The following is a 9,904-nucleotide window of genomic DNA, read 5'->3' as shown; positions in this document are numbered from 1 at the left end:
TAATTATCAATAATTTATATATATAGTATTATATATATCATATTAATTCATATACAATAATATATAATTAATCAATTATATCCAATTTCAGGGTGCTATGTGATGCAGAAACTAGTAAATGAACAAATACCTTTACTCTTAGCAGTTCCTTGAATCGGAGAGCTGTCGTCTGAGGCATTGTGAGTCATCAATCATTTACCTGATGAGAGTATATAAACATTATTTATGTATTTATTTATTTATTTATACTGGTAATGTAGGAGTCTGCTGTCCTGGCGTAAACTAATGCACATATGAAGTAACTAGGATATTTAATAATTCTAATGTAAAATTAAAACAATGAAATTTTGATAAAACAATAACATTCACATGCATCATTTACCTTATTGCTACTATTAATACTTACACATCATTCAGCCCACAAATGCGGCGAGGCGCAACCGGAATAACCTGAAATATAAAATCACAGAAAACGTTGTCAGGTTATGGCTGCTCGAGAAATATCATGTTAGATTCTACACACACGAATTCACAGCTTCAGCAGCCACTTGACCAAAATTGTTTCTTTATTATACACATTACATCCTCATGTAGCCTAGCATCCAGTGAAAATAACACACACGCACGCAAATACTAAATACTAACAGTAACCAGCATGGAAAATGCGGATAACTAAATTTACCATATTCAAAGTCTTCATTATTCATCGAATTAAAAAAATTGATAATTTTTTTCTAATTTTTAATGTACAAATAAGTAATATAAAAACAAGCCTATCTATTTCTAATAATAACAAGTCTAGATATATATTAATATATAATCAATAATATATCAATTATATCCAATTTCAGGGAGTTATGTGATACGGAAACTAGTAAATAAACAAATACCTTTATTCTTAGCCGTTCCTTTAATCGGAGACTGGTGGCCCGTCAGTGATTCTCCATGGAAATGTCAAAATTGAGTCTAATGTAATAATAAACACAACTGTATTAGTAGGCCTATATTATCTCTAAGACTAATCATTAATTNGACAGTTATCAGCGTGGTTGGTGCTCCGCTAGTAGTCAACTAATTACTTCGGTCTCAGGTTAGCAGCGTCATTAATAATTAGCGTCGCGCAATTGCACGCAACAAACTATATGTCATGGACTTGAGTTTGTTTACATCGCAGTGTTCATAAAAGCCTCAGATTTACTGCATACTAGCTTATCAAACGCAGCGTTTATTATACACCTTGACTGCCAACTGTTCTGAAGGGTTATCAGTCATGGACATAAGTACTTGATTCACTTAGACAACTAGCCAAAGCACATGCTAATCTCGCACACACACATGCGTGCATTGGAACGACATTCCTCGTGTACTGATTAAATGGTAGTCGAAACCTATCATACATTGCGCCTCATCTCACTGTACTGATTAGGATCTCGTGAATTGAATACTCTAACTATTCTAGCCGAGATCCATTTTTACTCTGCAAGGACTTTTTCAACCTGACTACAAAAGCTCTGAAATTCCTACGATCGACATGTTCTGCGGTTGTTAGTGGTGTATCAGTCTACATCTATCATTTGTGAACTTAGTGAAGTCCTCCTATCTTACCGTTATCTCGAAGCACGTGTTATGCACTATTCCCATTCGTCTGATTTATACCATCTTAATGACTTTCTCTATCCGTTGCATTTGATCGACTATGCAAGATAAAGTGGGTATCAGTCATTCTATGTCAGTCACTACTAATTTGTTTATTAAGCTGGTGCTTTGTGAATTCTGCTTCTACGATGTTGCCTGCGGTCTATTTATTAGAGTATGCTGCACGTGTCAAGAGAAATCAACAACCCCTCACTCTCACATACAGCTGCCTACGATAGCCTGGGATATATGTTATTTTTTATTTTATAGTTAAAAATATTGTAGGCTCGTGAGCCGTGCGGCGCTGTGACCTGTACGTGTGTTCAGAGGATTCATTTTTGACCTTGCATTTACATGTAATTTATCTGGCAATACTAGGCATAAGTTGAGCAGAGAATACATTAAAGACATTTGTGTAAATAAATTTCTCGTTTATTAACATTGCCTTTTTATGAAAAGTGTCTCTCAACGTCGTGGTTCCGTCTTCTTTGTTCCTCTCGTTCACGTTTAGCTATGGTTTTTGTGATTTCACCTAGCTCTAGCACTATAAAAAGCTGTGTTGCTCTCTTTCTGATACTGATGCTGTCAAGTTTCGACAACACCGCACAAGAGCGTCGTTGTGATGATTCTTAATAATAAATCAAAACGGCGAATTAATATATTTAGCATAGAACAGTCTGTTTTGCCAATGTACTTTTGTTACCCATGCCTGACTGTGTTCTGTAATGTTCATGGCCCTGGCGGCTTGCATTGTGGGTAATATGAAAAATTGCGGAACCCTCTATAGAATACACAATGGGTCAGATTAGCGAGTGCGCTTAAAATAATATTATTAATGATAATATTGTAATAGCCATATACTAGATCGACTATAGTACTGTTTAGTATACAGTATATTGACTGAATGACGTGCATTCATATATGGGCACTTAATTCCAGCGTAACGATGCCGCACTACATAAGTACGAGTAACAGCAGTGACAGCATGCATACCAAAGGCCTACATGTATGGTGAACAGGATTAACTAAGGAAACCCAGGAACAACTGTCTATATAGGCAGACGGGGCTTACTTTTAAATGACTGTTTTCTGTTTCTGAGAGCTCTAGCTTTTACGTGACATAATTATTGCTCTCTATACAGTATACTGGTATTATTTACAAGGGCTTCCTCTCTTTTCTGTTTTGAATTTTTAGATGTTTAGACAAACAAAGAATGTGGACCAGGCAGGCAGCATTGAGCTTGTACAAAGCATTACTGAGGAAAGGTAAACACTTGAGGTACACAGACCAGCACTATTACTACCAGCGTATCCGGACAGAGTTTGAGCAATGTCGGCATCTCAATAATGCGACTGAGATAGAAATCGCTACAAAGGTATACCATGTAATTATTATTGCAGCTAAGGCAAAAAAAAGAAGGTGTGTTTCCTATTGCATCGAAAACAAAAGTAGGGTAGGTAGCTAGGTAGGGATTTTTTTAATACAATTCTACAGGTGCTTGCTAATTCGACATCTTACAGGTTATAAATAGGATTCCTCATTTGTATTCTGCTTTAATATTGAATATGTATGTATACCTTGTTGAGAGTTTTGTCTGTCAGATTTCAAATTAAAAATAACTTTTTTTCTTTTTTTTTTGGAAATAAAGTTTAGGGTCGGCCCTAATAATCTAGGGACGGTTGGTCGACTGGAAACACACCTATTTTTTTGTTTGGCCTAAGGAATAAAGGCAGGTTCATTGTGTGTTTTGCCCCCATGCTTTAGATAAGTTTGTCTTGTGTTGTCTCGTGAGTCAAGTCAAGCAAGTAGTACCACTATATTTCTGTTTTGGTATAGCATTGTAATTATGTGGTTAAATTGACTACGTCACGGATTTTCTATGGTAAAATGTGTAAAATTTTTGTTGCCATTTTTTTACATTAAAAGTAAGAACTAATGTCAAATTCTTACCTGATAAGATTGTTTCTCAACTAGTTAAAAATCCAAAATACCTGGACGGTTTGATGTTATGTTCCTGACATTAATTGCTTGCTCTGGGCTATGTATGTTCATGTTCACATAGAGTGTATGTTCACATCGAATAATATAGTAAAACAGGAAGTATAATGCAGCAATTTAACCATAAAAAGTGAACAGAATTACTTATATTTTGTGAAAACGTGGATTTTTATTTTTTATTTTTACTATTTACGGTGACGTAATCACTTTAATAGATACATGTTTATACTGTTTGGATTATAACCTCAGGCTCATATCCTAAAGCACTACTCTTTAGTGCAGTGTCTGTATATAGTAGAATATCATTTCTCATTTAAAGGTTAATCTTAATATTAAGGAATAAACAAGAAATAAAACAATAAATGCAATAACCAATAATTTGTGCCCTAGTGCTTGACGATCTGCAGCCGGATATACGCGCGAAGCGCGCAAACGCCGCGCAGCGGCGACACAATGACTTAATCGCTGCCCTTATTTAGAATACTTTCACGAGGCCCTTCTGGGAATAGGATAAAGCCGTATAATCGGTCAATTGAGCAGTTCTGGCCATTGCAGAAGCCTTTCGACTATACACGTAGGGCGAGAATAAATCCAATGGTCGTAATTGCTGTTTTTTTTTGTTCGCGCGTTACCTTTTTTCCTATAAAAGCGATTTCTAATTTATTTAATTTAACGCCCTGAAGTTATTCTCGTACATATCGCGGCCCATAGATGGCGCGACGAGGCTCTCTTCGACCGGCTTCGCAGAGAATTTTTGTTAGACTGCCGCGCGGTGGAGAGTTTCACACGCTGCACTAACTATAACTTTAGTGTAGCCAAAGAGACTTGCCCGAATTAACGTCGCGTACCTTGTTTTCGTCTATGATTCTCCCTTAATGATATGACACCATAAATTTACCTGAAAATCGTATGTGTTCTTCAAAAAAGTTATTTGAATACGACACGGTTTCGCACAGTTTTCACGCATGGATGCATGTTTTAGACCAAACTTTGATATGGGATTAGTGTTCTATTGTCTATGACGGTACGCTGGGGGCCGTAAGGGAATCAGCTGCTAGCTAGCTGGCCGTGAGCACATTTATTTTTAGCACGCTGGAAACGCTGCACGCTGAATACAATTCGATGCCTAATATCCCTTACGGTCCCCAAAGTTCCGTCATAGACAATAGAACACTAATCCCGATGGAAAGTTTAGTCTAAAACATGCATCCATGCGTGAAAACTGTGCGAAACCGTGTCGTATTCAAATAACTTCTTTGAAGAACACATACGATTTTCAGGTAAATTTATGGTGTCATATCATTAAGGGAGAATCATAGACGAAAACAAGGTAAAGTTTGAATATATTTATTCACATATTGATAGAATATTTACAAGTTGAAAACTATGCAAAACGCTGTTAAAACCGTGTCATACTCTTCTCTATTATGTACTCTTGATATGTATGGATAGCTCAAAACAACACATCACTAGATCCTGCTTGGAATTGTATTTATATTACCTCTACTGTTCGGTCCTTTATTCTGCTTATAATTAAGAGGTGACATATATGGTTGCTCCTTCAGCTTTTTAGGCAAAACTCACTTACATAAAACAATTGGCAAGTAAGGATCGATCTAGAACCGTTCAGCGAATTGAAATGCTCTAGAGTATACTTCGGTTTTTTATCTGTTTGTTTCTGTATGCGTGAGAATTAGCAGACCCGCGTCAGAGCGTGAGATTATAGCCTCTATTGCGTGAGTCTCACGTCAAATGTGTGAGAATTGGCAGCCCTGACGTAGTTATGACTGTCACTGTACTGCTGTATTGTGATGTAGTGGTTCTAGAATATTATATGACAAGGTTTGAAATAAATCCATTAAAAATACTGCCAGTGGTTTTGTTAATACTGTTTGAAATTGTGCAACAATGAATATAATGATATCAAATATGTCATGTAAAAGTGGTGGTGTGTATGTTATATAATATGTTCATATAACGATGACTTATATGACGTACATCAGTAACAATTCTGGCAATTCTTATTTCCGGGTGATTTTTTCTCCGTCTTCAGCTCTTGGTCAAATGTTTTGTTTCCACTGCGATGCACATGTATGCAGATTGTCTCAATGTTTGAAGTAAACCTGAGTGATTGGCAGTTGTGATTCACCTCTAGACAATGGAATGTAGCCACATCTGTTCTTCTGTTATTTTCCATACTTCTCGGTGTTTGTATCAATCAGAGGTATTTAGGTAGGTCGCAGCAGAAAATTGAGAATTACTCAACATATTTCCAGGGCATGAAATTCAGCTTTTTGCACCAGCTGAGAGGGCTGGCAACAGCAGTTTTTTTTACCAGCCGTCACCATAATTTACCAGCCCTCACAAGTTTTTTTTCGAAAATAAAGAAGACTCACTGACTCGATCTGGCTTGTCCGAAAAATGTTGTAGTATTGCAGCAGCGCCATATTGATTATGCGGCCGCAAATAATTTGCCGGCATATGCCGGTGGGCCGGTGCTAATTTCGCGCCCTGAAAATTTGTTGTTCCTGGAACAGATTGAGTCTGTAATATGTCTTAATTCCTGTAATTGTTTAATACAGGATATAATAAGAAATCTGTATTACAGTTGTTTTCTATGGAATCATTTACAATTATCTACTTCTGATTATATATATTTAATTATAATACTTCTTTTTTCGATCTTATCATTAATAGAAGGGCTACAGCCTCCTGCAGCGAAGCCGGCTCGTTTAACCCACGCTACAGGATATACACCGCGCACAACCCTACTGGCGTATCCGGCTTCTGTCTTGTTCTACGCTGTTCTGGCAACACACAGACAACATGAGCACTCCCACGCAAGATTCCGCTGTGTACAGTGAGCTGCCAGCGGGTGTTAAGCGACAGGCCACCCAGCTTAAACTGGCTGACGACGTGAGAGACGGCAGTGCCTATCTAAGCAGCTTCCTACGCCGACATGTCGCCCCACGAAATCTAGCCACAGCGGCTGCAGCAAACGATGCTCACCAGGTAAAATGAGTAGTAGTGGGGATAGACTTTCTGCATCTGCATGTGCAACAAAAGGATCTTGTTTCTAAGAACAACTGTGGTAATAATCGATCAACCGAAGAGTGATTCGGGAGAGAACACGACGATTCTGTGAGCAAACAGAATCTTTGTTTCTTGATCTTCGTCTCTAATACTCCGTACAGACTGCAAAATTTGATCCTACATCAAACTGGTGCGGGTCAGGCGTGCGTCTAATCGTAGTGTAACAGACTGCAAATTTGATCCTACATCAAATGAGTCACGGTTTGACTGTGCATGCTCAGTTCAGCTCGCTACGTCACCCCGCAGACAATTAGGGTACTTTTATGTGACCTAAATAAGGCTACGCGTATGCATATTGCGAAATAGCACCGGATTTGGCATGCATATGTTGCGTACACACATACACACACAATTGGGCTATTTTGGTCTGGGCTAAGCTATCCTGGGCCTGGCCCTTCTTCATTTGCGGGGCCAAATTGGTGCGGGCCAGCGCGTATAACGTGATTTTTTGGTCACTTATTGGTGAAAGCTTTGTCTCAGATCCACCCTACCACACTATGGACGTCGAACAAGAGCAGCGCCCGTCGCTCATCATTACCCAGTTGACTGAGTTGAGTCATGAAATTTTGCCCCCCCCCCTTGGAATTTGCTCAGCCTATCTTATTGTAGCATATATGTTTTGCACATGGAGTTTTAGTAGCTATAGCTAGTTTCTGGGAAGTAGTTTTCATTGTGATTAGAAGCGTAGACAATTAGGGGTGTTCCAGGACTTGCTTATTTTGTACTAATCTGGCAGTGTGAAAACTCTCACTTCTGACACTCATGTTTGTGTGGAGTCTGGTAATCGGACCATTTCGAGGATTGATTGTTACATTGTGACAACGTGACTTAACACGTGTCCTGCTCACGTTTCCTGTCGGTGGTTTGTTCGTTACTGTCTGCGATCTGTTGACCTTTGCTTAATTAAGCGGGGGACACACCATGCAAATTTATTCGCACGACCGCAGCAGATTTTAAAACCGCCGCGGAATTCGCATGGTGTGTCCGCTCAAGCGCAGGCGAATTTCGCCGCGAATTTCATCCACACCAAAATTCGCAGCGATAACACATGTTTGATATTTTCGCTGTGGATTTTTACTGCTGTGTACAGACAGACAGTAGATCGCGTGTAGTGTGTCCGCTGCTGTCGTGCTATGGGTCGTGCGAATATATTCGCATGGTGTGTCCGCTGAATTATCGCATGTGGGTGCGAATATTTTTGCTGCAAATTTTGCTGCAGATATGATCGCAGCGAAATGCGCATGGTGTGGCCCCTGCTTTACGAAGAATTTGTCATCCGAACTGGACTTATGTACCTACATGTTTGTATCCTCCCACATAAATAATAATGTGGCTACTGCACTGTGAATGGTGCTGCATAATGCTGCGAATCAATCGATAATTAATGAGGATCGACGGAACTTTTCATTGTAGCTAATGTTGTTAATTTGTCTTAATACTCTGTATACCACCACTGACATCCTCACACCCCCGTCTAAATATAATCCAAGAACCCTCCCCCCCGGGTGCCCCAATTTCCCCCACATCTATATTAGGCTGAGTTTAATATGAGGATCTTTACTAAGTACAGCATATGTGTAATGTGTATTTTCCCACATCTGTATTAGACATTTCTGACGATTCATTAAGGTTTTGGAATTCGAGGTATGACACTATGAAATATTAATAGATATGCATATTATCCATATGATTACAGCTGTTAATTACATTTAATTAATAATTGATGAAAAAACGACAGGATCATGTATTTATTACCTGGCGGAGGTTATGTTTTCACCAGCGAATGTTTGAGTGTTGGTTGGTTTGTTTGTGAACATGCACGTTTCAGTTCACTTCCGCTAGGTGCGCTGGCTGTAGACTTACAAACACGCAAACACAGGCTAAGGGGCAACCACAGTCCTCCCCCACCTGCACACTCGCACTAATCCGGATCCAATTAATTAATTAATTTTTCCACTTAATTAATTAATTAATTAATAAAAAATTCCACATTGAGAGAATTCAGCTGCCTTGGCGGAGGTCTGTGCTCTCCGAGTGCTCTAGTTGTGTATGTAATGTCATGACAAGACATTATTCTACATGGTAATACAGGATTTAAGCATCATCTTGTAAATTTTTGTTTCCGATGTTTTTTTCATGAAAAATACAGGTTTTACTCATCAATATAAGATATATTATAAATTAATTGTAATTTTGTCAGGTAATTGCATTCTTTTCATCTTAGTTTGATAGTTACGAGAGTCTGAGATATTGCAATGTTATAAGAAATTTTGCTTTGATGTCTCGTTTTCGTAACTTTACGATGTTCCTGTCAACAGTCTACGAGAAAAAGTCCTTCTAAACATCATATAACGACATTAACGTTAGTTTTGTTTCTGACGACGGAACCCCCTGTTTCACTCTTTCTCCTCGGCAGGTGGTGCTCCTTGACACAGTCGTGCCGAAGAAGCGGCCCTCGTCTCTCCAGAAGAAGGGCCGCCGCCAGCTGAATGCGCGCGAGCGTCGCGGCGTTGACTGCTTCGCCGCCTCGACCGCGCGGCAGACGTACCGCACACACGTGCCGCTGCACACGCTGTGGCGCGGCTACATGCGCTCGCTGCTGCAGCTAGAGCCGAGCCGCGCGCTCGCCGCCGACGCGCAGCACAGGCTGCTGAAAGCCGACTACCACGGCTGCGTGCTGACGGTGGCGCGCTCACGCTGCCCGTCGCTCGTCGGCGTTGCCGGCATCGTGCTGCAGGAGACGCGCTGCACGTGGCGGCTGGTGACGCGCGAGGACCGGCTCGTCACCGTGCCGAAGGCGACGTGCGTGTTCACCTTCGAGCTCGAAGGTCACGTCGTGACGCTCTACGGCAAGCACTTCGTGCACCGGCCCGCGGACCGATGCTCGAAGAAGTTTAAGAGCAAGGCCACTATTGATCTGTAGCAGGGGGCTGCCCTGTACTGTAACATATGGGAGGAGGGCTGACTTGTACTGTAACCTGTAGCAGGAGGGCTGCCTTGTACTGTAACCTGTAGCAGGAGGGCTGCCTTGTACTGTAACCTGTAGCAGGAGGGCTGGCTTTGGTACTGTAAACTGTAGCAGGAAGGGCTCGGCTCTGTACTGATAAACCTGTAGCAGGGAGGAGGTGCGTGTCCTTGTTACTGTTAACTGTAGCAGGAGGGCTGCCTTGACTCTAA

General features: G+C 40.5%; 1 protein-coding gene and 1 long non-coding RNA gene across 2 annotated transcripts; one reads left to right on the top strand and one right to left on the bottom strand.

The window, feature by feature from the left end:
- Positions 1-130: 130 nt before the first annotated feature.
- LOC106811428 lies at positions 131-968 on the bottom strand. The gene is made up of 3 exons (XR_001394145.1): positions 891-968; positions 407-450; positions 131-199 (listed from the first exon to the last, which is right to left on the bottom strand). It is a non-coding gene; the product is annotated as an uncharacterized LOC106811428 (long non-coding RNA).
- Positions 969-2,818: 1,850 nt separating this feature from the next.
- Positions 2,819-9,676, top strand: LOC106811432 (ribonuclease P protein subunit p29-like). Its single transcript, XM_014815045.1, has 3 exons — positions 2,819-2,901; positions 6,332-6,646; positions 9,144-9,676. The coding sequence occupies exons 2-3, from the start codon at positions 6,461-6,463 to the stop codon at positions 9,648-9,650; spliced, it is 693 nt and encodes a 230-aa protein (XP_014670531.1). The 5' UTR covers positions 2,819-2,901; positions 6,332-6,460; the 3' UTR covers positions 9,651-9,676.
- The last annotated feature ends 228 nt before the right edge of the window (positions 9,677-9,904 follow it).

Source organism: Priapulus caudatus, unplaced genomic scaffold (genome assembly GCF_000485595.1).
Source record: "Priapulus caudatus unplaced genomic scaffold, Priapulus_caudatus-5.0.1 Scaffold538, whole genome shotgun sequence".
NCBI lineage: Eukaryota > Metazoa > Priapulida > Priapulimorpha > Priapulimorphida > Priapulidae > Priapulus > Priapulus caudatus.
Note: the sequence above shows the minus strand (reverse complement) of the source record. Positions and strands in the feature narration are given on the sequence as shown.

Bases quoted from the DNA above. Each gene is read 5' to 3' on its own strand.
- LOC106811432 (XM_014815045.1), top strand. From the start codon at position 6,461: ATGAGCACTCCCACGCAAGATTCCGCTGTGTACAGTGAGCTGCCAGCG. The intron at 6,647-9,143 runs GTAAAATGAGTA...TCTCCTCGGCAG, and splicing joins CAGCAAACGATGCTCACCAG to GTGGTGCTCCTTGACACAGT.